Here is a 25714-nt window from a genome sequence, read left to right on the forward strand (position 1 = left end):
AAAGAACCCTTTACAATTGGAGAATTCTGCCAACTATTAAGAACTGTAGAAATTCACCAATATGGTGTTAAAAAGAATGAGTGTTTCAGGTTTCTTTATGAGAAAAAGGAGGAGTAGATTTTCCTTTAATGAGATAAATTGTGTGAATGAGCTGGATTAAAAATATATACACCTCACTTAGAACCTAAAACTTAAATTTTTTATTGTACTTGCTTTGCAAACTTTATATAGGTGTGCTTTGCTTTGAAAATATCAAATACAGTCATGGTTAATGCATAAAACTAAAACAGATCAATAAAGTGGTACCAAGTTATGAAAGGACTTTGGCCACGTGCAGATGACACAGAACAGTATTTTCAGAGCTCATGAAGAAGACCTACATGGTTACTGGGCTCTGCTTTAACTTCTGGGCAGTGATGCTTAGGGAAGCAGTTGCTCAGTGGTGCAGGAGGGCTTGTCTTGTAAGACCACAGGCAGCCCCAGAGTGGACAAAGATGTGAGTCTGGGCTGGTCAGGGAGAGAAGCCTGGCAGAAAGCAGAGTGAGCAGAACGCAAGCTCCCGCCTTGATTCCTGCAGTCCACCTGAATGGAGGCAGCTTGCACTTCGGTATCTGGTTCCAACTCCCCACCTTCAGTCCAAAAATGTGCTTCCCTGTGAATGGGCCTCGACAATCTTTAGTTGCCCAGGCCAGGAGTCTGGGTGATCTCAGATCCTCCCTCTTCCCACCACAACCAGTGACCCTCAAAGGCCTGCTGGCTCATCCTCACGTGCCTCAGTCCACCTGCTCCTGGCCTTGCTTCAGCTCTCACTGGAACTCTTGGGATCGAGACCAAAATCCTTAATATGGTGAATGAGTCAGATGTAGCTTGAGCTGTGAGGGAGAGAAAACCCAGAACACAAATGGCTTAAACAAGATAGAAGGCAGGAGATAGGTGTTCCAGGACCGAAACCACTTCTGGAGGGAGTCAGGGCCAGGATCTCTGCTCGCCTGCTGTCGCTGGCACATGGCTTCACCTCACCATCCCAGATGGCTGCATGCAGCTTGCAGCCTGCAGGGGGAGGAAGGGTGACCCTGTAATCACTTTATTGTCTAATTTCTCCATTCTTGAGAGACTTAAAAGCCTAGACTGTGGAGGTCACAAGATTCGAGCAACCTAATGTCTGGCTGGCCTTGACAAGCTACTTCATCCCTCCTAATTGAGTCTTTCTTCAGCTCTGATGTGGGTATAATAGTAATTCATACTAAACATGGTGGTTATGAAAAGTAGATGAGATAATCCACAGAGCTGAGCATTGTGCCTGGCACATGTGCAATAAATGTAGTAGTGATTTTTTTTTTTTTTTTTTTTTTTTTTGAGACAGAGTCTCACTCTGTTGCCCAGGCTGGAGTCCAGTGGCACCATCTCAGCTCACTGCAACCTCCGTTTCCCGGGTTCAAGTGTTGCATATTTGATATTTGTCACCACGATGAGGTGGTTTGTCTGGGGTGGAGACACCGTCCCCCATCCGCTGTGGGGTTTGTCTGCAGTGGAGACGCTCCTCGACGTCTGCTATGGGGTAGCCCCTTGGCAGCTGCTTCCTGTTGCTCTCTGAGTCACCACACGCTTTACATCAGGTCTCTTCCTGGGGCTCTGCGACACTGCTGTCTGTGGTCTGCCGCCTCGCTGGCCGCAGGTGAGAGCAGGTGAGAGGCAGGAAAGGCCACATATCTCTGCCTGCTCCTCCCCGAGCTCCCACGGTGCTCTCACAGAGTGAGGGTGCCAGGCCTCTCCAAAGGGTCTGAGCATTGAAAGGAATTGTGAGAAAATGTTTAATTTGTCCACTCAATCAGATGATTCCTCATAATCTAAGGGAAAATGAACCTGCTTAAGAACAGCCCAGGCCCTGGCCTTCCTTCCATTTCAGGACCTTCTCTCTGCTTTTGGTCTGTTCTCTGCCAGGATACCCTGGAAAACGCAGATGGCACCTCCAGCTGTCTGTCTGGAGAGTTTAAGGTTATTTACAGGCCGGGCGTGGTGGCTCACGCCTGTAATCCCAGCGCTTTGGGAGGCCAAGGCTGGCGGATCACAAGGTCCAGAGATCGCGACCATCCTGGCTAACACGGTGAAACGCCGTCTACATTTAAAAAAATACAAAAAATTAGCCTGGCGTGGTGGTGGGCGCCTGTAGTCCCAGCTACTCAGGAGGCTGAGGCAGGAGAATGGCGTGAACCCAGGAGGTGGAGCTTGCAGTGAGCTGAGATTGCACCACTGCACTCCAGCCTGGGTGACAGAGCAAGACTCTGTCTAAAAATAATAATAATAATAATAATAATAATAATAATAATAATAATAATAAATAAAAGATTATTTACAATGGGCTGGGCGCGGTAGCTCACGCCTGTAATCCCAGCACTTCGGGAGGCCAAGGCAGGTGGATCATCAGGTCAGGAGTCTGAGACCAGCCTGACCAATATGGTGAAACCCTGTCTCTACTAAAAATACAAAAAGTAGCCAGGCGCAGTGGCACGCACCTATAATCCCAGCTACTCAGGAGGCTGAGGCAGGAGAATCGCTTGAACCCAGGAGGTGGAGATAGCAGTGAGCTGAGGTTGCGCCACTGTACTCCAGCCTGGGCAACAGAGTGAGACTCCGTCTCAAAGAGAAGATTATTATTTACAATGGAGTGAAATGGAGGGAGCAGGAGTTACAGAAAGCAAAAAGGGATGGGGCAGCATCCTGGGGTTAGCAGCAAAGAGGAGCCCTTACCCCCACTGAAGGTCTGGGGAAGGAAGAAGTTACCAGAATGCTGAGGAAGAACTGTGTGGAACTGGCCTCCGGACAGGAGCTGTGGCCCCTGGCACAAGGATATGACCAGCCACTCAAGGAAAAGCCCGGGATCTCTGCGCCCATCCGCACTCTCCTCTCTGATCACCTGCCAGCTCCTGGCATGGATGGGTCTCCGTGGAAGAGAGCTGGGGATGCCTCTGACCCCATCCATCGAGGTCAGCTTCTGGGAACACCAGGCAGGGTACAGGAGAATGGAAAGTGGACCTAGAGGGGCAGATGGAAACTCAGCAGCACAAATCCTCAACTCAAAATCTCCACACCCACCTCTTAGGAAAACCAGCCCCTTCTACCAAGAAGGACTGATTTCACTCTACAACACAGCCTTCAATCATCAGCCACAATCACCCAGCGATTCCCCGAAGTCTGTTATTCAGTCAAGACGAATAATGTTGGAGGGTGGAGGGCAGGAAGGTGAACTTTGGCCAATCTGTGGGGTAGGGGAGGGACCTTGGCACTCCAAAGACTGGTTCCTTCTCAGCTCTTCTTGCCAATGGGAGGTGAAGATCTGCCTGTTCTCTTCTTCCCATCTCGGCTCACTGCAACCTCTGCCTCCTAGTTCAAGCAATTCTTCTGCCTCAACCTCCTGAGTGGCTGGGATTACAGTCGTGTGCCACCACGCCTGAATAATTTTTGTATTTTTAGTAGAGCTGGGGTTTCACTTTGTTGGCCAGGCTGGTCTCGAACTCCTGACCTTAAGTGATCCACCTGTCTCAGCCTCCCAAAGTGCTGGGATTACAGGTGGGAGCCACTGAGCCTGGCCTAAATTTCCTCCTCTTACAAGGACACCTGTCATTGAATTAGGGCCCACTCTAATTACTTATTTTTAATTTAATTACATCTTTACAGACCCCCACCTTCAAATACAATTACATTCCAAGGTACTAGGGATTAGGACTTCAACGTAGGAATTTGGGGAGCAGGGAACACAATTCCATCTCTAACACTACTGGCTCAAGTACATACATATATATTCCCGAGACTGACACTCTCAGGATAGTTGATAAAGCCATGATAAAAACAGAAGCCATCTTTCTTTCTACCACATTATTTGTGGAGATCCTCCGGCCACAGCAGTGATGGCCAGTGCATGAGAGATAGGGTTCCTTACAGAGCCATCAGCCTGCCCACGACCTCCAAACGATCGCTTTAACTTAGGCTGGATGCAATCTGCAAGCAGGGCTTCTAGCCCCACTCAAGGCCAGTGCAAGTCCCCAGGGATTAATATGGGCTCCACCTGGGTGGTGGGATGATGGGTGATGTTTGTTACTTTTTCTTTCCTCAAATATTTACTGAATATCAGGTACTGAACTAGGTAGGCCAGGGGTGGGGGGTCCATGGGAAAAAGGCAGGGTCCCTTCTGTCAGAGTGGAGGTTACAGCAAAGGAAACAAGTAATGTGCTAGAGTTGTCATTGCAACAACTCTGAAGTCTGGTCCCAGGGGTCACACACTGTCCCAGTCCTGGCATCAAGCCTCGGGCAGCAGTGCAGACTTACCCTTCCCTCTGTGGGGATTATCTCCACCCATGAGTGATGTTCCTGTGACTAGACCCACAGAGCACACTGTGGACATCATCTGCTCTGTCGAGATGCCTTTGGGTTCCTTTTGCCCTGCGGGTATGCCCGTCTGCAAGTTTTGCTTCTAAGGCCTACATCAAAACTCTTCAGAGACCTGCCCTTGGGCTACTGGATCCACTTTGTCCAGGTGCAAATGCAGGTGCAGAGAGCCAGAAGGACCTAGGACTTTACTTCTGCCCCCATGCACACTCCCCTGCAGGCCTTTGCCAATACTGGATGGATGACCAGTGCAGTGATATGACAGCCTAGAGGAAGGACAAACTTGGGGAGATGTACAGTCGATCCCCATTATTTGCAGATTCTGTATGTGCAAATTTGCATAAGCATTAAAATTTATCTGTAACCCCCAAATCAATACGCATGGTGTTTTCACTGTCATTTTTGGACATACTCAGAGCAGTCAAAAAAATTGAGTGCACAACTCCAGCTGAGGTTGAGCAAGGCAACCTTCTTGTCTTGTTTCAGCTATCATGACAAGTGTCCTTTTTGAGATCTATTTAGTGCTCCATTTTTTGCATTGTTGGGATTTTTGTGGATGTTTTTGCTGTTTACAATGGCTCCTCAGAGTAGTGCTGAAGTACTGTGCGGTGTTCCTAAGTTTGAGAAGGCTATGATGTACCTCACAGAGAAAACACATGTGTTAGGTAAGCTTTCTTCAGGCATGAGTTATAGTGCCGTCATCCGTGAGGTCAATGCTAATGAATTAACACTATCTATTAAAGAAAGTGTCTCTAAATAGAAAAACATGAAACAAGGTTGTGTATTGATCAGTTGACAAGTATGTGATCAGACACTCACAGGAACCTAGCCCTGTATTTCCCCTAGGAGCAATGGATCACTTTCACTAAGTGTCCACAGCAACTTTACAGAACACAACAGCTACCAAAGAACAGGAGAACACTATACATTCCAGAGGTCCCCTTTGTTTTCAGGCTAAGGCTGGGACGTTGCTTGTCTTCTCCCTGTTACCTCCCTGGCTTCTCCCACTCTTACACCAGCTTCTCCTGGGAGCACTTCCTTAATAGAGAACTTGCACAAGAATCGACATCTCAAAGTGAGCTTTAGAGAACTGGACCCAAAACAGAAAGGAAGCGTGCTTCTCTCTTTGCTCCAGGAAGTTCCTTACCCCTGTTAAAACTGACCCCCCCTCTTCCTCAGAGACCAGCCCAGTACAATGTGGGGTACTGCGAGGGCAGTCATGGTCAAGCTACAAAATAACAAGGTCTTACTCTGTGATCCTTCAGACAATAGACTCCCACATTTGTTATGGCGGCCCTAGGAGATGAATTCAGCGTTCAGGAGAAGATATGATCTACTTGTCTCTGAGATTGGAAGAGCAGCATATGCACTAATACATAATGCACATAATACATAGTAAAGAGGGGTTCCACAGTGATTCCTCCCAGAACAAATAAGGTCCGCCCCAAGGTGACTGCTGTCTTTCCATAAACAGCACAGGGACATTTTTGAAACAACAGATTCACTCCTTAAATAATGATTTCATTTCCTCATAACCAAACTTGTATCACATTTCAAATAAACTCTCTGATCACCATCTTCTATCTCCAAACTCTTTTACTTTATATGTCTTCATTGTTATTTGTATACTTTTCTTAATAAACAATCTGTCTTTATTGTGTATTAATTTATTATGTATTGTGTCTTCCTTAGCTTTTCTGTACCACTGCAACCACGTTTTGATTTATTTCAGATTTCCAATCCCTGACCTTTCACACTGTCTCTTATACTTTCTTTGCCTTCTCTTTCCTTCCATGCCCAGATTGGTTCCATAATCTACTAAAACAATTGCCCCTTTGCAAAGGCCCTCAAAACATGCCTTGGTCTGCCTCCACTGAATGCAAAAGCCAGAACCCCAATCCATGTTGAACCTAACTTCTTTGCAACTCAGAAGCAATTGACCTCTGTTTGGAAAAAACACCAATCACATAATTGACTGACTGCTTTAACTTTAATGTATGATCTTCAAGCTTAAACAGGACTTACCATTGTCTGGTAATCCTACGTTTTGCTGGTAGAGTTGGTCTTTTCATCGGAGACAACTGGATCATATCTTCTGCTTTCCTACCCCTCACTGCAGCCCCACCTGGCTGGTGATCTTCCTTCACATCTCACTGAGAAAACAGAAAGCTGAATTAGTTACCTGAGGCTGCTAGATGGTTAACACTGAGTGTCAGCTTGACTGGATTGACGGATGCAAAGTATTAATCCTGGGTGTGTCTGTGAGGGTGTTGCCAAAGGAGATTAACATTTGAGTCAGTGGGCTGGGAAAGGCAGACCCACCCTTAATCTAGTGGGCACAATCTAATCAGCTGTCAGGGAATATAAAGCAGGCAGAAAAAACGTGAAGAGGCAAGACTGGCCTAGCCTCCCAGCCTACATCTTTCTCCTGTGCTGGATGCTTCCTGCCCTCAAGCATCGGACTCCAAGTTCTTCAGTTTTGGGACTCAAACTGGCTGTCCTTGCTCCTCAAGCTTGCAGACAGCCTATTGTGGGAACTTGTTACTTTTATATATAATATTTATATATATAATATAAAAGTATTAGCTTTTATATATAATACTTTTATTAAGTATTAACATATATATAACTAGAACTGTCCCTCTAGAGAACTGTGACCAATACAGCTGCTGTAACAAATTCCCATACACTGGGCTTGAAACAACAGACATTGATTCTCTCACAGTTCTGTGGGCTAGAAGTCCAAAATCAAGGTGTCAGCAGGGCCATTCTTCCTCTGAAATCTCCAGGGAAGAATCCTTCCTCGCCTCTGCCAGCTTCTGGTGACTGCCATTGATCAGTCATGTTCCTTGATTTGTATGCATCGTTCCAATCTCTGCCTCTGTTGTCACCTGGCCTTCATCCTTTGTGCCTGTCTCTGTGCTCAAATTTCCTTCTTCTTCTAAGGCACCCATCCTTGGATTAGGGTTCACCCTAATACACGATGACCTCACCTTAACTTGATTACACCTGCAAAGACTCTCTTACAAATAAGGTCACATTCATAGATTCTGGATGGACATGAATTTTGGGTGGAGGAATTTTGGGAGGAACACTAACCAAATATAAAGGCCTTCCCTCATCTTACCAAGGCTAGATACAAATCTACTGACAAATGCTACACCCTTCCTTTCTGTCTTACCTGAGTTATGAAAAACACAGGTCCTTACCAACAGGAGGGCAGGTCCTTGTCCCTATCAACATGAATCCCCCAATTTATGGGCAGTATGTTCCCTCTTTGTTGCTGCAGTTACCTCCTCACCTAACGTCAACAATGTCCCCACTAGATCATTCCCAGCAGAATGAAACTATGCATTAAGGCAAAAGATAGGCTGGGTACAATGACTCACACTTGTAATCTCAGCACTTTGGGAGGTTGAGGCAGACAGATTACCTGAGGTCAGGAGTTCGAGACCAGCCTGGCCAACATGGCAGGTCACTGGATTATAGTATTGCCCTTCTATATCCTTGCTGATCTTTTGTCTAGTTTTTTATTCATTATTGAAAGTAGATATTAAAGCCTCCAACTATTATTGTTGAATTGTCTATTTCTTCTTTCAGTTCTGTCAGTTTTTGCTTCATGTATTTTGGGACTCTGTTGTTAAGTGCATATAATTTATATTTATTATGAATTTTTGGTAGACTGATTCTTTGATCATTATAAAACCTCCTTTATTTCCAGTAAGAATTTTTATCTTATGTCTATTTTGTCTGATATTAGTATAAGCACTCCTGCCCTCTTTTGGTTACCATTTGTATGGCATATTTTTTCCATCCTTTTACTTTCTTTCTTTTTTCTTTTAATTAATTATACTTTAAGTTCTAGGGTACATGTGCACAACATGCAGGTTTGTTACATATGAATACATGTTCCATGTTGGTGTGCTGCACCCATTAACTCGTCATTTACATTAGGTATATCTCCTAATGCTATCCCTCCCCCCTGCCCCCACCCCATGACAGGCCCTGGTGTGTGATGTTCCCCTTCCTGTGTCCAAGTGTTCTCATTGTTCAATTCCCACCTATGAGTGAGAACATGTGGCATTTGGTTTTCTGTTCTTGCGATAGTTTGCTGAGAATGATGGTTTCCAGCTGCATCCATATCCCTACAAAGGACATGAACACATCCTTTTTTATGGCTGCATAGTATTCCATGGTGTATATGTGCCATGTTTTCTTAATCCAGTCTGTCATTGATGGACATTTGGGTTGCTTCCAAATCTTTGCTATTGTGAATAGTGCCACAATAAACATATGTGTGCATGTGTCTTTATAGCAGTATGATTTATAATCCTTAGGGTATATACCCAGTAATGGGATGGCTGGGTCAAATGGTATTTCTAGTTCTAGATCCTTGAGGAATCACCACACTGTCTTTCACAATGGTTGAAAGAGTTTGCAGTCCCAACAACAGTGTAAAAGTGTTCCTATTTCTCCACATCCTCTCCAGCATCTGTTGTTTCCTGACTTTTTAATGATCGCCATTCTAACTGGTGTGAGATGGTATCTCATTGTGGTTTTGATTTGCATTTCTCTGATGACCAGTGATGATGAGCATTTTTTCATGTGTCTGTTGGCTGCATAAATGTCTTCTTTTGAGAAGTGTCTGTTCATATCCTTTGCCCACTTTTTCATGGGGTTGTTTGTTTTTCTCTTGTAAATTTGTTTGAGTTCTTTGTAGGTTCTGGATATTAGCCCTTTGTCAGATGAGTGGATTGCAAAAATTTTCTCCCATTCTGTAGGTTGCCTGTTCACTCTGATAGTAGTTTCTTTTGCTGTGCAGAAGCTCTTTAGTTTAATTTATCAATTTCGGCTTTTGTTGCCATTGCTTTTGGTGTTTTAGTCAGGAAGTCCTTGCCCATGCCTATGTCCTGAATGGTATTGCCTAGGTTTTCTTCTAGGGTTTTTATGGTTTTAGGTCTAACATTTAAGTCTCTAATCCATCTTGATTTAATTTTTGTATAAGGTATAAGGAAGCGATCCAGTTTCAGCTTTCTATATATGGCTAGCGAATTTTCCCCAGCACCATTTATTAAATAGGGAATCCTTTCCCCGTTTCTTGTGTTTGTCAGGTTTGTCAAAGATCAGATGGTTGTAGATGTGTGGTATTATTTCTGAGGGCTCTGTTCTGTTCCATTGGTCTATATCTCTGTTTTGGTACCAGTATCATGGTGTTTTGGTTACTGTAGCCCTTGTAGTATAGTTTGAAGTCAGGTAGCATGATGCCTCCAGCTTTGTTCTTTTGTCTTAGGAATGTCTTGGCAATGTGGGCTCTTTTTTGGTTCCATGTGAACTTTAAAGTAGTTTTTTTCCAATTCTGTGAAGAAAGTCATTGGTAGCTTGATGGGGATGGCATTGAATCTATAAATTACTTTGGGCAGTACGGCCATTTTCACAATATTGATTCTTCCTATCCAAAAGCATGGAATGTTCTTCCATTTGTTTGTGTCTTCTTTTATTTCATTGAGCAGTGGTTTGTAGTTCTCCTTGAAGAGGTCCTTCACATTCCTTGTAAGTTGGATTCCTAGGTATTTTATTCTCTTTGAAGCAATTGTGAATGGGAGTTCACTCATGATTTGGCTCTGTGCTTGTCTGTTATTGGTGTGTAAGAATGCTTGTGATTTTTGCACATTGATTTTTTATCCTGAGACTTTGCTGAAGTTGCTTATCAGCTTAAGGAGATTTTGGGCTGAGACCACGGGGTTTTCTAAATATACAATCATGTCATCTGCAAACACAGACAATTTGACTTCCGCTTTTCCTAGTTGAATACCCTTTGTTTCTTTCTCTTGCCTGATTGCCCTGGCCAGAACTTCCAACACTATGTTGAATAGGAGTGGTGAGAGAGGGCATCCCTGTCTTGTGCCAGTTCAAAGGGAACGCTTCCAGTTTTTGCACATTCAGTGTGATATTGGCTGTGGGTCTGTCATAAATAGCTCTTATTATTTTGAGATACGTTCCATCAATACCGAATTTATTGAGAGTTTTTAGCATGAAGGGCTGTTGAATTTTATGAAAGGCCTTTTCTGCATCTATTGAGATAATCATGTGGTTTTTGTCTTTGGTTCTGTTTATATGATGGATTACATTTATTGATTTGCATATGTCAAACCAGCCTTGCATCCCAGGGATGAAGCCCACTTGATCATGGTGGATAAGTTTTTTGATGTACCGCTGGATTTGGTTTGCCAGTATTTTATTGAGGATTTTTGCATCCACGTTCATCAGGGATATTGGTCTAAAATTCTCTTTTTTTGTTGTGTCTCTGTCAGGCTTTGGTGTCAGGATGATGTTGGCCTCATAATATAAGTTAGGGAGGATTCCCTCTTTTTTCTATTGATTGGAATAGTTTCACAAGGAATGGTAGCAGCTCCTCTTTGTACCTCTGGTAGAATTTGGCTGTGAATCCGTCTGGTCCTGGACTTTTTTTGGTTGGTCGGCTATTAATTATTGCCTCAATTTCAGAGCCTGCTATTGGTCCATTCAGGGATTCAACTTCTTCCGGTTTAGTCTTGGGAGAGTGTATGTGTCCAGGAATTTATCCATTTCTTCTAGGTTTTCTAGTTTATTTGCGTAGAGGTGTTTATAGTATTCTCTGATGGTGGTTTGTATTTCTGTGGGGTTGGTGGCAATATCCCCTTTATCATTTTTTATTGCGTCTATTTGATTCTTCTCTCTTTTTTTCTTTATTAGTCTTGCTAGCGGTCTATCAATTTTGTTGATCTTTTCAAAAAACCAGCTCCTGGATTCATTGATTTTTTGAAGGGTTTTTTTGTGTCCCTATCTCCTTCAGTTCTGCTCTGATCTTAGTTATTTCTTGCCTTCTGCTAGCTTTTGAATGTGTTTGCTCTTGCTTCTCTAGTTCTTTTAATTGTGATGTTAGGATGTCAATTTTAGATCTTTCCTGCTTTCTCTTGTGGGCATTAAGTGCCATAAATTTCCCTCTACACACTGCTTTAAATGTGTCCCAGAGATTCTGGTATGTTATTATCTTTGTTCTCTTTAGTTTCAAAGAACATTTCTGCCTTCATTTTGTTATGTATCCCGTAGTCATTCAGGAGCAGGTTGTTCAGTTTCCATGTAGTTGAGCGGTTCTGAGTGAGTTTCTTAGTTCTGAGTTCTAGTTTGATTGCACTTGCTGTCTGAAAGACAGTTTGTTATAATTTCTGTTCTTTTACATTTGCTGGGGAATGCTTTACTTCCAACTATATGGTCAATTTTAGAATAAGTGTGATGTGGTGCTGAGAAGAATGTATATTCTATTGATTTGGGGTAGAGAGTTCTATAGATGTCTATTAGGTCTGCTTGGTGCAGAATTTGTTCAAGTCCTGGATATCCTTGTTAACTTTCTGTCTTGTTGATCTAATGTTGAAGTGGGGGTGTTAAAGTCTCCCATTATTATTGTGTGGGAGTCTAAGTCTCTTTGTAAGTCTCTAAGGACTTGCTTTATGAATCTGGGTGCTCCTGTATTGGGTGCATATATATTTAGGATACTTAGCTCTTCTTGTTGAATTTATCCCTTTACCATTATGTAATGGCCTTGTCTCTTTTGATCTTTGTTGGTTTAAAGTCTGTTTTATCAGAGAGTAGGATTGCAACCCCTGCCTTTTTTTTTGTTTGTTTTCCATTTGCTTGGTAGATCTGCCTCCATCCCTTTATTTTGAGCCTATGTGTGTCTCTGCATGTGAGATGGGTCTCCTGAATACAGCACACTGATGGGTCTTGACTCTATCCAATTTGCCAGTCTATGTCTTTTAATTGGAGGATTTAGGACATTTACATTTAAGGTTAATATTGTTATGTGTGAATCTGATCCTGTCATTATGATGTCAGCTGGTTATTTTGCTCATTAGTTGATGCAGTTCCTTCCTAGCATCAATGGTCTTTCCATTTTGGCATGTTTTTGCAGTGGCTGGTACTGGTTGTTCCTTTCCATGTTTAGTGCTTCCTTCAGGAACTCTTGTAGGGCAGGCCTGGTAGTGACAAAATCTCTCAGCATTTGCTTGTCTGTAAAGGATTTTATTTCTCCTTCACTTATGAAACTTAGTTTGGTTGGATATGAAATTCTGGGTTGAAAAATCTTTTCTTTAAGAATGTTGAATATTGGCTCCCACTCTCTTCTGGCTTATAGAGTTTCTGCCAAGAGATCCGCTATTAGTCTGATGGGCTTCCCTTTGCGGTTAATCTGACCTTTCTCTCTGGCTGCCCTTAACATTTTTTCCTTCATTTCAACTTTGGAGAATCTGACAATTATGGGTCTTGGAGTTGATCTTCTCGAGGAGTATCTTTGTGGCATTCTCTGTATTTCCTGAGTTTGAATGTTGGTCTGCCTTGCTAGGTTGGGGAAGTTCTCCTTGATAATATCCTGAAGAGTGTTTTCCAACTTTGTTCCATTCTCCCCATCACTATCAGGTACACCAATCAGATGTAGATTTGGTCTTTTCACATAGTCCCATAGTTTTGGAAGGCTTTGTTAGTTTCTTTTTACTCTTTTTTCTCTAAACTTCTCTTCTCACTTTATTTCTTTCATTTGATCTTCAATTGCTGATACCCTTTCTTCCAGTTGATCACATTGGTTACTGATGCTTGTGCATTTGTCACGTAGTTCTCGTGCCACGGTTTTCAGCTCTATCAGGTCATTTAAGGACTTCTCTACATTAGTTATTCTAGTTAGCCATTCATCTAATCTTTTTTCAAGGCTTTTAGCTTCTTTGCGATGGGTTTGAACATCCTCCTTTAGCTTGGAGAAGTTTGATCGTCTGAAGCCTTCTTCTCTCAACTTGTCAGAGTCATTCTCCATCCAGCTTTCTTCTGTTGCTGGCAAGGAGCTGCATTCCTTTGGAGGGGGAGAGGTGCTCTGATTTTTAGAATTTTCAGCTTTTCTGCTGTTTTTTCCCCATCTTTGTGGTTTTACCTACCTTTGGTCTTTGATGATGGTGACGTACAGATGGTGTTTTGGTGTGGATGTCCTTTCTGTTTGTTAGTTTTCCTTCTGAGAGTCAGGTTCCTCAGCTGCAGGTCTGTTGGAGTTTGCTGGAGGTCCACTCCAGAGCCTGTTTGCCTGGGTATCAGCAGTGGAGGCTGCAGAAGAGTGAATATTGCAGAACAGCAAATGTTGCTGCCTGATCGTTCCTCTGGAAGCTTTGTCTCAGAGGGGTACCCGGCCGTGTGAGGTGTCAGTCTGCCCCTACTGAGGGGTGCCTCCCAGTTAGGCTACTTGGGGGGACCCACTTAAGGAGGCAGTCTGTCCATTCTCAGATCTCAAACTCCATGCTGGGAAAACCACTACTCTCTTCAAAGCTGTCAGTCAGGGACATTTAAATCTGCAGAGGTTTCTGTTACCTTTCGTTTAGCTATGCCCTGTCCCCAGAGGTGGAATCTATAGAGGCAGGCAGGCCTCCTTGAGCTGCGGTAGGCTCCACCCTGTTCGAGTTTCTCAGTCGCTTTGTTTACCTTCTCAAGCCTCAGCAATGGTGGGCGTCCCTCCCCCAGCCTTGCTTCCACCTTGCAGTTAGATATCAGGCTGCTGTGCTAGCAATGAGGGAGGCCCTGTGGGCACAGGACCCTCTGAGCCAGGCACAGGATATAATCTCCTGGTGTGCTGTTTGCTAAGACCCTTGGAAAAGTGCAGTATTAGGGTGGGAGTGACCCGATTTTTCAGGTGCTGTGTGTCATGGTTTCCCTTGGCTAGGAAAAGGAATTCCCTTACCTCTTGTGCTTCCCAGGTGAGGCGATGCCTCGCCCTGCTTCAGCTCTTGCTCGGTGGGCTGCACCCACTGTCCGACATGCCCCAGTGAGATGAACCCAGTACCTTAGTTGGAAATGCAGAAATCACCCGTCTTCTGTGTCGCTCACACTGGGAGCTGTAGCCTGGAGCTGTTCCTATTTGACCATCTTGGAACTGCCTCACACTAGCTCTTACTTTCAATCTATTTGTCTTTGGATCCAAAATGTATCTTTTGAATGCAGCATATAGTTAGATCATGTTTTCTATTTTTGTTGTTTGTTTTGGTCCATTATGCCCATCTCTATTTTTTAATTGGAAGGCTTAATCCATTTACATTTAATGTAATTACTAATAAGGTAGGATTTGTCTGCCATTTTTCTACTTTTTCTATGTCTTTTGTCTTTTTTTGTTTTTCAACTCCTCTAGTACTGCCTTCTTTTGTATTATATAGATATTTGCCAGTGTGCCATTTAAATTATCTTATCATTTCTTTTTTTCTTTTCTTTTCTTTTTTATTGAGATGGAGTCTAACTCTGTTGCCCAGGCAGGAGTGCAGTGACACGATCTTGGCTCACTGTAACCTCCACCTCCTGGGTTCAAGCAATTCTCCTGCCTCAGCCTCCTGAGTAGTTGGGATTACAGGTGCCTGCCACCACACCTGGCTAATTGTTTTGTATTTTTAGTAGAGATGGGGTTTCACCATGTTGGCCAGGCTGTTCTCGAACTCCTGACCTCAGGTGATCCATCTGCCTCGGCCTCCCAAAATGCTGGGATTACAGGCGTGAGCCACCGTGCCTGGCCTCATTTATTTTATTGGTTATTGGTTGCACTAGGAATTACCAACAACATCTTAATTTATAAAAATCCAGTTTTGATTAATACCAATTTCCACAGTATATAAAAACTGCTTCTCTGTGGCTTCACTTTCCTTCCCCATTTCCTTCTGCCATTATTGTCACAAATTACATCTTCAAAACATTGTCCATCAACTTATATTTGTAATTACTGCATTATGTATTTGTCTTAAATCAGATGAGGGCGGTTACAAACAAAAAATACATTTATACTGTCTTTTTCATTTACCTATGTAGTTACCTTTACTGGTGCTTTTCTTTCTTCATGAGAATTCCAGTTACTGTTTAGTGTCTTTTACTTTCAGCCCCAAAGACTCTCTTTAGTGTTTCTCCTTGCTAGCAACTAACAGCCTCAGCTTTTGTTTGTCTGGCACATTATTTGAAATGTCCAATTTTCAACTAAAAATTATGTAACTTGCAAAGAAACTAGAGAGTAAGACCCATACAAAGGAAATAAGAGCAATCAATAAAAACTGTTCCTAAGAAAACCCAGATGTTGAACTAATTTCTCCTTCATTTCTTTTCTTTTCTTTCTTTTTTTTTTTGAGATGAAGTCTCACTCTTGTCCTCCTGAGTAGCTGGGATTACAGGCACCTGCCACCAGGCCCAGCTAATTTTTGTATTTTTGGTAGACACGGGTTTCACCATGTTGGCCAGGCTGATCTCAAACTCCTGACCTCGTGATCCACCCACCTCAGCCTCCCAAAGTGCTGGGACTACAGGTGTGAGCCACCACGCCTGGCCTTCTCCTTCATTTCTGAAAGACAGTTTTGCTGGATATAAAATTCTTGGTTGATTCTTTTCACATTTTGAATACATCATCACACTACCTTCCACATGCATGTATGGTTTTTGATGAGAAGTTAACTGTTAATTTTACTGATGATTCCTTGTACATGATGAGTTGCTACTTTCTTGCTGCTTTCAAGATTCTCTTTGTCTTTCAAAAGTTTGATTATGATGTATCTAGGTGTAGATCTATTTCAGTTTTTCCTACTTGGAATTCATTAAGTAAGCTTCTTGGATGTGTAGATTAATGTTTTTCATCAAATTTGAGAAATTTTAGCCAAAAATTTTTCAAATATTCTTTCTTTCCTTTCTCTGTCTTCTCCTTCTAAAACTTCCATTATGTGTTGTTGGTATATCTGATGGTGTCCCACAGTTCTCTGAGGCTCTTTTCATTCTTCTTTTTCCTTTCTGTTCCACAGACCAGATAATCTCAATTGATCTATCTTCAAGTTTGCTGATTTTTTTTGTTTTGCATGCTCAAATCTGCTGCTGAACCCTTCTAGTGAATTTTTCATTTCAGTTATTGTACTTTTTGGCTCCAGAACATTTATTGGTTCCTTATTATAATTTCTCTGTCTTTATTAATATTCTGTTTGGCAAGGCATCATTCTCACCCTTTCTTTTACGTTTTTAGAGATGGTTTCCTTTAGCTCTTTGAACATATCAAAAATAGCTGATTTACACTCTTTGTCTACGAAGTTCAACTTTTTCTTTTTCTTTTTTTTTTTTTTTTTTTGAGACAGAGTCTCGCTCTGTCGCCCAGGCTGGAGTGCAGTGGCTGGATCTTGGCTCACTGCAAGCTCCGCCTCCCGGGTTTACGCCATTCTCCTGCCTCAGCCTCCCGTGTAGCTGCGACTACAGGCGCCCGCTACCTCGCCCGGCTAGTTTTTTGTATTTTTTAGTAGAGACGGGGTTTCACTGTGTTAGCCAGGATGGTCTTGATCTCCTGACCTCGTGATCCGCCCGTCTCGGCCTCCCAAAGTGCTGGGATTACAGGCTTGAGCCACCGCGCCCGGCCAAAGTTCAACTTTTTCTTAGGAACAGTTTTTATTGATTGCTCTTATTTCCTTTGCATGGGTCTTACTTTCTAGTTTCTTTGCAAGTTATGTAATTTTTAGTTGAAAATTGGACATTTCAAACAATGTGCCAACTCTCTAGTCAGATACTCCTCTTTCCTCAGGGTTTGATTGTGCTTATTTTAGTATTAGGTTGGTGCAAAAGTAATTGCGGTTTGCACCAACCTAATAGTTGCTGTTTAGTAACTTTTTTGAACTAATTTTGTAAAGTGTGTATCTTCATTGTTTGTGACTATTGAAGTCTCTACTTGGTCAACTAATGATTAGATGGAGATTTCCTTAAACACCTGGAACCAATATGTCTCCTAGTCTTTGCCAAGGGGCTCTGTATGCACTTTGGGGCATGTCTCCAATTTTCATTAGGCAGTTTTCAACTCTGCATAGCTTTTATTTCCTGCTAGCACAGAGCCTCAGTGTCAGCTAGTAGTGAGAGGTAAGGATCTTCCCAGGTGTTAACAGAGCATGTGCACAGACCTACGCACGCACATGGCCTTCTAAATTCCTAAAAATATACTGGAGCTTTTCAAAGCCCTTATGGACATCTCATCCTTCAACGTTTCCTTTTACATTTCTTGGTTAGTCTATTGTTTGCCCCTACTGTTACCTATTGCCTCAGCCAGTCACGATGTTAAAATATTTGACAAATAACTCCCTCTTCAGGTGGAAAAACCTTTAGGACTGAGCTGGTTCCAATAAGGTTGAATAAAGACAAGCCTTTCTGGGTTTTTTTCCAGGGACCCACTAGATAGGTCAAATAATGACTCTTCTTTGGGAATGAGACTTTGAAGTAGCTCCATCCCTGTCTCCTCCCTCTGGTACAGGTACTAGGAATGTGGGCTGTAAGTTTTCAAGGCTGCCATGGAACTAGAGATGGTGGAGCGGTGGCGGGGGTGGGCGATAGGACTAGGGTAAATTAAAATACTATAAAGATTGCTGTTCTTACTGAGAGTTTGCTGTTTTTCTTGACTAAATGCTAGATGGGTTGCTACAAGCCTTTGACTAATATCCAGGGCTCTAAGAAAGTTGATTCTGACAATTTTTATCAGTTCTTTCATTGCTTCCTTTATGGAAAGGCAAACTTTCTGGGGTCCTTAATCCACCATTTTCACTGACATCACCCTTCCTTTTTTTTTTTTTTTTTTTGTTGTTGAGACAGAGTCTCGCTTTGTCGCCCAGACTGGAGTGCAGTGGCCGGATCTCAGCTCACTGCAAGCTCCGCCTCCCGGGTTCACGCCATTCTCCTGCCTCAGCCTCCCGAGTAGCTGGGACTACAGACACCCGCCACCTCGCCCGGCTAGGTTTTTGTATTTTTTAGTAGAGACGGGGTTTCACTGTGTTAGCCAGGATGGTCTCGATCTCCTGACCTCGTGATCCGCCCGTCTCGGCCTCCCAAAGTGCTGGGATTACAGGCTTGAGCCACCACGCCCGGCCCACCCTTCCTTTTTAAAAAATGTTATTTTATTGCAAAACAATATGGAAACTACAACTAAATTAACTTTTTTTTGAGATGGAGTCTTGCTGTGTTTCCCAGGCTGGAGTGCAATGGTGCGCTCTTGGCTCACTGCGACCTCCACCTCCCTGGTTCAAACAACTCTCCTGCCTCAGCCTCCCGGGTAGCTGGGATTACAGGCACATGCCATCACACCTGGCTAATTTTTATATTTTTAGTAGAGATGGGGTTCACCATGTTGGCCAGGCTGGTCTTGAACTCCTGACCTCAAGTGATCCACCCACCTCGGCCTCCCAAAGTGCTGGTATTACAGGTGTGAGCTACCGCACTCGGCCTAACATTTTAAATTAAAAATTAACATTTTAGGCTGGGTGTGGTGGCTTACTGTAATCCCAGCGCTTTAGGAATCTGAGGTGGGAGGACTGCTTGGGGCCAGGAGTTCAAGACCAGCCTGGGCAACATATGAGACAGTGTCTCTAAACAAATGTAAAAATTATCTGGGCATGGTGGCACGTGCCTCTAGGCCCAGCTACTTGGGAGGCTAAGGTGGGAGGTTCGCTTGAGCCCAGAAGTTCCAGGTTGTAGTGAGCTATGATTATATCGTTATACTACAGCCTGGGTGACAGACCAAGACCCTGTCTCTAAAACAATAACAACAAAAACAAAATTAACATTTTATACAATGAAAACATTAAAATCACAATTAAAATCAAAGAGAAAACCCCTCATTCCATTTCTAATTAAATTCATTTTCATTCGTCCATGTTACTATCTAGTCTTTATCCATACACTTTTTTTTATTTACATTTTTGTAGTAATACTACAGGTAAGATTTTCTTTCTTTTTTTTTTTTTAAAGATGGAGTCTCGCTCTGTTGCCCAGGCTGGAGTGCAGTGGCATGATCTCGGCTCACTACAACCTCCACCTCCCGGATTCAAGCGATTCTTCTGCCTCAGCCTCCCGAATAGCTGGGATTACAGGCGCCCGCCACCACACCTGGCTAATTTTTACATTTTTAGTAGAGACAGGGTTTCACCACGTTGGCCAGGCTGGTCTCAAACTACTGACCTCAAGTGATCCGCCCGCCTTGACCTCCCAAAGTGCTGGGATTACAGGCGTGAGCCACTGCGCCTGTCCTATAGTTAAGGTTTTTATATTCATTTTTAGTGAATGTTATACCATAAGTACTCTTCCCCCATAATCCTTCTGCCTCTCATCTTCCCTTTTCCATTTTCCTAGTACCTCCTACTGCCTCCTCTCAACCACCCTTGCGTGTTTCTTCATCTTTCCCCGTGCTTATTAAAAAATGTCCTGTCACACACACACACACAGGCTTCTCTTTGTTATTAGACATTTAAAAAATTAATTCTTGATCATTCAACTTGATTATTTAGACATTACTGTACAGACATCTTTTCTCGTTTAACACCACATCATGGCTGTCTGTCCCTCTAGATCCACACAGGGAGATTTAACACATGCGTAAAGTCTTCATAATAGTCTTTAAAGATTAGCCACACTGTTCCCACTTAACCCTACCTCCCAGGTAGGGTTCCCCCAGTAACACTTTCACACATAACTTATTTACTGTTCCTTTTACTTCTGGAAGATTCTGAGAGGAAAGATCGCTGGGTCAAAGGTCACGTGCGTTTTCAATTTTAATAGCTATTCCTGGATTACTTTCCCAAAGGGTTCTAACAACTCGCATTGCTCTCAACACGTGTGAGAGGGTCCTTTGCTCTGACAGGTCTTCTGAAATACTTGCTCAATCGTTACTTAGCAGGGGCTGGGAGTAACGGATTTTTTTCTTTTTCTCTTTTGAGACGGAGTCTAGCTCTGTCGCCCAGGCTGGAGTGCAGTGGCGCGATCTCGGCTCACGGATTTTTTTTTTTAAAGAACATACCCTTTTATATTTAAATGAAGGAACTCATTGATGCACCGAGGCGAAAGGAACATTTAATTAAGCCTGTCTTCCTCTGCGGAGTGATCGCTTTTGTCACTTGTTCGAGGGGTGGGGGCTCCCGTCAGTTGTCCCTGTTTCTGTGAGACGTCTACCGAAGCCCTGGCTTGGCTTTAACCTGGCTTGGCTTTAACCGCTGAGCGGCTTCAACCGGCGGCGTCCAGCTGGCTCCGCCAGCGCTGCTGCCGCCCTCGAGGCTCTCTGACTGAAGGCGCTCGGAGCATCGCGAAATTAGGGGCTCCTGGTCCCTCAAACATCCAAAGAAGCCATTTTCAGGGCCTAGGGACTGGCCCCCCGCGAGCCGCCACAGTCCCCGCCCGCGAGCCGGGCCGAACGCCCGAACTCACGAGCTCCCGAGCTCCCGTCGGGCGGCGGCCTCACAGCTGGGGGCCCTGAGGCGGAAGGCGCAGCCGCTCAGCTGCGGGCCGGGGGCGTGGCGAGGGCGCACAGGTTCTGTTTTTCGCCGGCCCGGGGCCGCTTTCGGTTTCGTTTCCCGCCGGCGCCTCCACCCTGCGAGAGCCGCCCGCCAGCCAGCGTCCGCCGCCGTCCGCGTCGAGCCATACGCGGTCCGACGGGCGCAGGCACAGCGGCCATGGCCCAGGCCGGCGTCGTCGGTGAGGTGACCCAGGTGCTGTGCGCGGCCGGGGGCGCCCTGGAGCTGCCCGAGCTGCGGCGCCGCTTGCGGATGGGCTTGAGTGCCGACGCGCTGGAGCGGCTGCTGCGGCAGCGTGGCCGCTTCGTGGTGGCGGTGCGGGCGGGCGGCGCCGCCGCGGCCCAGGAGCGCGTGGTGCTGGCCGCGTCGCCGCTGCGCCTGTGCCGCGCGCACCAGGGCTCGAAGCCGGGCTGCGTGGGGCTCTGCGCGCAGCTGCACCTCTGCAAGTTCATGGTCTATGGCGCCTGCAAGTTTCTGAGAGCCGGGTAAGGCGCCGCACCGGGAGCGACGGCGGGCGGAGGCCCCGCGCACCCACAAGCACTTCCAGCCCGCTTGGGAGTCCTACTTGAAGTTTGAGCATACAATTCGGTAGCTCTGCCCTGGCCTCGCCCCGTCATACACTAAAGGGAGCGTTTATTGAGCACCTGCTGAGTACCTGGCACAGTGTGAGGGACTCGGGGTCGAGTGGGGTCCTCTAGACGCCTGGGGAGAGAGATTGATTTACATAGAGCGCGGTAGTGCTGGGTGGGAACACCCCGGTGTGGCCGTGTGGGGTAGGGAGGTAGGGAGGCGGTGGCCTAGGGGAGCTCCACGACGCCGCGGGTCCCCCCTTGCCAGCTTTGAGAGCAGACAATGAAGGTTTTCTCTGCCCAGCAGCTGGAAGAGATCTTTAAACCCCGTTCAACCCTATTTATCTGTTTACAAACTGGAAAATGCAAGCTCCCTGCCATCGCCCACAGGTCCTGGGGCACTGGTCCCTGCCCACTCGGTACCCTTCTGTGCCTGGAACACCCCCCCCCCCAGCCTGGGTATTTCTGGGAGCCTGAGCATTTCTGGGAGCCTTTGCTCTGCCTGGAGTGCCCTTCCTGCTCTTGGTTGGCCCTGTTTGTTAATCCTTCAGGCCTGAATCTAAAGATCACATCCCATTTGAGGGCTTTTCCTCCCCTTACTCTTGGTCACAGGGAACTGTTTATTTTCCTCATGGCACCCACTTGCCAATAGAATGGAAACTCCCTGAGGGCAGAGGCCTTAGCTGTCTCCCCAGCACTTAGCGTCCATGTTCTGTGCATAGCACGTGGTCAGTGGGATGTGTGGAAGGGATTGCTGAGGTTTATGTCTAAGAATTTGGGCCTCACCCTGAAGGTGATGGGGCGGGTAAAATGGCAGGAGAGAGCAACCATCAGGTTTGCATTTTAGGAAGTCTTAGGTAGTGGTGTGGGTGCCAGTTTAAGGGAGGATGTTGTGGGGAACCACTGGGAAGCTAGTCATGTAGGATAATTCCTTCCTCCCCTGCTCCCTCCTTTCTTGCTTGCTCCCTGGTGTGTGTGTGTCTGTCTGTCTTAATAGAGTAGATATTTCTTGCTCATGTCAGGCCCAGCAGTGAGCATGGGGTGGGGGGCCTTAATCCATACAGTCATTCAGGGATCCAGGCTGACTGACCTCTGCTCTGTGCCCCTCAGCACATGGCTCTTGAGGCCAGCCTAGGTATCCAGTTCCAGGGGGCTGATGGAAAGGGGGTTGCATGGGAGGTTTTTGTGGGCCAGGTCTAGAAGTGGTGGATTTCCTTTCACCCACATCCCATTGACTGGAAGCTGTCTGGTGACCCTGTCTAGATGCAGGGTGGCTGGGAAAGGTAGTCTCTAGGAAGCAGCTGTCTGGAAGTATCCAGATTAGAACTTTCCAAGGGCTATGTGTGAGAAATTTGGGAGAGGTGAGTTGGTGATGGTGTGGTGAGAGGATATCAGGTGACAACTCTTCAGTCTCTGTTCCTACTGTGGCATGGGTGTTGTTCACTGAGAGAGCAAGAGAGGGTTTTAGTTTGGAAACATGCCCAGGAGGCAGCTATTCAGGTCAGAAGCTTCGTAGGAAGGTCAGGGCCCCAGTGTGCTGGGCTGGTTTGGGAGATACTGGGTGGTGTATGTTGTGGCTGCAGCCCCAGGAGTGGATTAGATCTGAGGTAGAGTCTGAAGCCCGAAAAGAGGCTGAGGGTGGAACTCTGGGGAAATCAGCCTTCACGGATGAGGCAGTCCAGGGGAGGGCAGGGAACAGCCCACTAGGAAGAAGGCACACAGCAAATAGTGGCTGGATGGAGCCACTCTTGGGGGTAACTGCTGGATCTGTTTAATGTTCATATTTGGTAAAATAAAGATGGCAGCCCTGTTCTTAAGCTAGTTACCAAAATGTGGCTTCAGGTCTGACTTGTCTCAGAAATCTGGAGTGTGATATTTATTGGCTCAGATGACCTTGAGTTTTCTTCTTTCTTCAGTTTTTTCTTTTCCTTGTGGTTTACACAGGTGAGTTTCTTGAACCTTCCATTTCTGACTCACTTTAGGGAGAGTAGGTGTGGTTGGCTGCACTTCTCTGCTTCCCCTGTGACTCTGCTTGTCTTCCTGAACCGCAGGGTCAGTTCTTTTAGAAATAGGTCATCAGTCCTGCTGCAGAGCTGGTACGGAGTCCTGGGTCCCTGGCTGTTGGTCCTCTGCTCAGGGGGCAGTGAGCCTGGTGATCTAGGGCACAGTCCCAAGATCCAGCCCATCTTGTTTCAGTCTGGGCACTGCTCCTTACTAGCTGGTGGCTTTGGGCAAGTGACTTTACCTCCAGGTCTCAGTTCCCTCATCTGCAAAGTGGAGTTAATGATATTACTCCCCTCACAGGCTGGTTGAGGACTGAATGAGTTAACTCATAAAACATTTTGGCAATCCCCGATACTTGGCAGTTGCTCAATAAATTTTAGTAGTCGTTGTCATTGTCATCATCAGTCATCATTACACTTATTAGATATATTTGGCTCTGGCAGCACCAAATTGTTTGCCTCTTTTCTGGAATGTTCTTCCTTTCTCCTCTTGCTGTCTCCTCCTCAGCCTTTAAGTATTCCACTCAGACTTTATGCCATCCAGCGTGCTCCCCTGATTTCTTCCCCAGTTCTCTCCCAGCCCAGACTGGCTCAGGTGCCCTTCTGCTCTGCGCTGACGGATCCTGACCACAGCTGACATTGCACTTGCCACTCCATATCAGAGTCCCCTCTATGTCTGTCACCTCCACTAGATGAGGGAAAGAGAGCAGGCAAGGATGACTTCTGGGTTTTTGGTCTGTGCAGTGGGAGAGGAAAGTTGCCCTTTACTGAGCTGGGGGATTCCGTAAAAGGTGCAGGTTTGGGGTGGATCGGGGTTTGGCATTCTCCTGAGATGTGACATAGGAGGCATGGCAGTGCCAGAGTCAAACAAATGCTTTTGGCCTGACTCTTCTGGGTCCTGGTGACTCAAGACAGTCATTTAAAGGTTTATCTTTGGGTTCTCAGGGCATGGTGCCAGTGTCTGGCTCACCCTGGTGCTTATCAGATGCTTGTGGATGGAAAGAATGGAGGAAGAGAGCAAAAAAAAAGAACTGGATTCAGGGCTGTGTGTGTGTTTATATGCCTGCATGCATGCACGTATGTAACCTGTAATGATAAGATGCCGTGCTTGTTGAGTCAGCCTGTGGTTAACTGCTTACTGACTGACTGCTGTGCAGCAACTCCTCTTTGTCATTCTCATCAAATGCTTGCTCAGAGGTGCTGTCCTGGGCCTCAGACCTTACAAGGCCCCATCTCCTCCTTGGTAAATTGTTGTTGTCGTATAGACATGCTGGTTTTTCTTTTCTCTTTTTTCTTTTCTTTCTTTTTCTTTTTTTTTTTTTGAGACAGAGTCTCGCTCTTGTTGCCCAGGCTGGAGTGCAATGCTGTGATCTTGGCTCACCACAGCATCCACCTCCTGGGTTCAAGCGATTCTCCTGCCTTAGCCTCCTGAGTAGCTGGGATTACAGGCATGCACCACCTCGCCCAGCTAATTTTGTATTTTTAGTAGAGACAGGATTTCTCCATATTGGTTAGGCTGGTCGTCTTGAACTCCCGACCTTAAGTGATCCACCCACCTCAGCCTCCCAGAGCACTGGGATTACAGGCGAGAGCCATCGCGTCCAGCCTACATGCTGGTCTGGTGCTTGTAAACACTATCAGGAAGTGTTTCTGAAAAATTGTCATGAAGACTGATTTTAGCAGCTTTCAGTTTGCCAGCACTGCCATAACAAAGTCCTAGGAGGCTTAAACAACAGAAATCGATTTTCTCACAGTTCTTTTTTTTTTTTTTTTTTTTTGAGACGGAGTCTCGCTGTGTTGCCCAGGCTGGAGTGCAGTGGCGCGATCTTGGCTCACTGCAAGCTCCGCCTCCCGGTTCTCACAGTTCTTGAGGCTAGAAGTCTGAGATAAGGTGGCAGGGTTGATTTCTTCTGAGGCCCCTCTCCTTGGCTTGTAGATGGCCACCTTCTCACCATGTCCTCACATGGTCTTCCCTCTGTGTGTGTCTGTGCCCCAGTCTCTTCTTATAAGGACAGTAGTTATGTGGGATTGGGGCTCACCCTATTGACCTCTTTTTAACTTAATTACCTCTTTAAAGACCTGCTTTCCAAATAGAGCCATATCCTGAGGTCCTGGGAGTTAGGACGCCAACAGAGGAATTTTGAGGAGACTCAATTCAACATATAACACCAGCTCTCCTTCTTTGCAGGAAGAACTGTAGGAATAGTCACAGCTTGACAACCGAACATAACCTGAGTGTGCTGAGAACTCATGGCGTTGACCACCTGAGCTATAACGAGCTATGTCAACTGTTGTTTCAGAACGACCCCTGGCTTTTGCCAGAAGTGAGTGCCAGGGGAAGTCTGGGTTTCACAGCTCCCTGGGGATGTTCCTGTATCTTGGGAAATGTAATGATTGTGAGTGGAATGGGTGGGCCCTTGGGGGTCTCTAG

The 25714-nt window shown here is 45.4% G+C and overlaps 1 protein-coding gene and 1 long non-coding RNA gene across 2 annotated transcripts in view; one reads left to right on the forward strand and one right to left on the reverse strand.

The window, feature by feature from the left end:
- Positions 1-740: 740 nt before the first annotated feature.
- On the reverse strand, positions 741-20355 carry LOC139362716 (uncharacterized). The gene is made up of 3 exons (XR_011621912.1): positions 20222-20355; positions 6409-6536; positions 741-872 (listed from the first exon to the last, which is right to left on the reverse strand). It is a non-coding gene; the product is annotated as an uncharacterized lncRNA (long non-coding RNA).
- Positions 20356-20714: 359 nt separating this feature from the next.
- Positions 20715-25714, forward strand: part of LOC105471288 (poly(ADP-ribose) polymerase family member 12) — a 40137-nt gene continuing 35137 nt past the window's right edge. Inside the window, exons 1-2 of the mRNA XM_011723680.2 lie at positions 20715-21196; positions 25472-25607. Coding sequence (XP_011721982.1) covers positions 20871-21196; positions 25472-25607 — 462 coding nt within the window. The 5' untranslated portion in view covers positions 20715-20870. The remainder of the gene's footprint in view (positions 21197-25471; positions 25608-25714) is intronic.

The sequence above is a fragment of the Macaca nemestrina genome, chromosome 4 (assembly GCF_043159975.1).
Source record: "Macaca nemestrina isolate mMacNem1 chromosome 4, mMacNem.hap1, whole genome shotgun sequence".
Classification (NCBI taxonomy): Eukaryota; Metazoa; Chordata; class Mammalia; order Primates; family Cercopithecidae; genus Macaca; species Macaca nemestrina.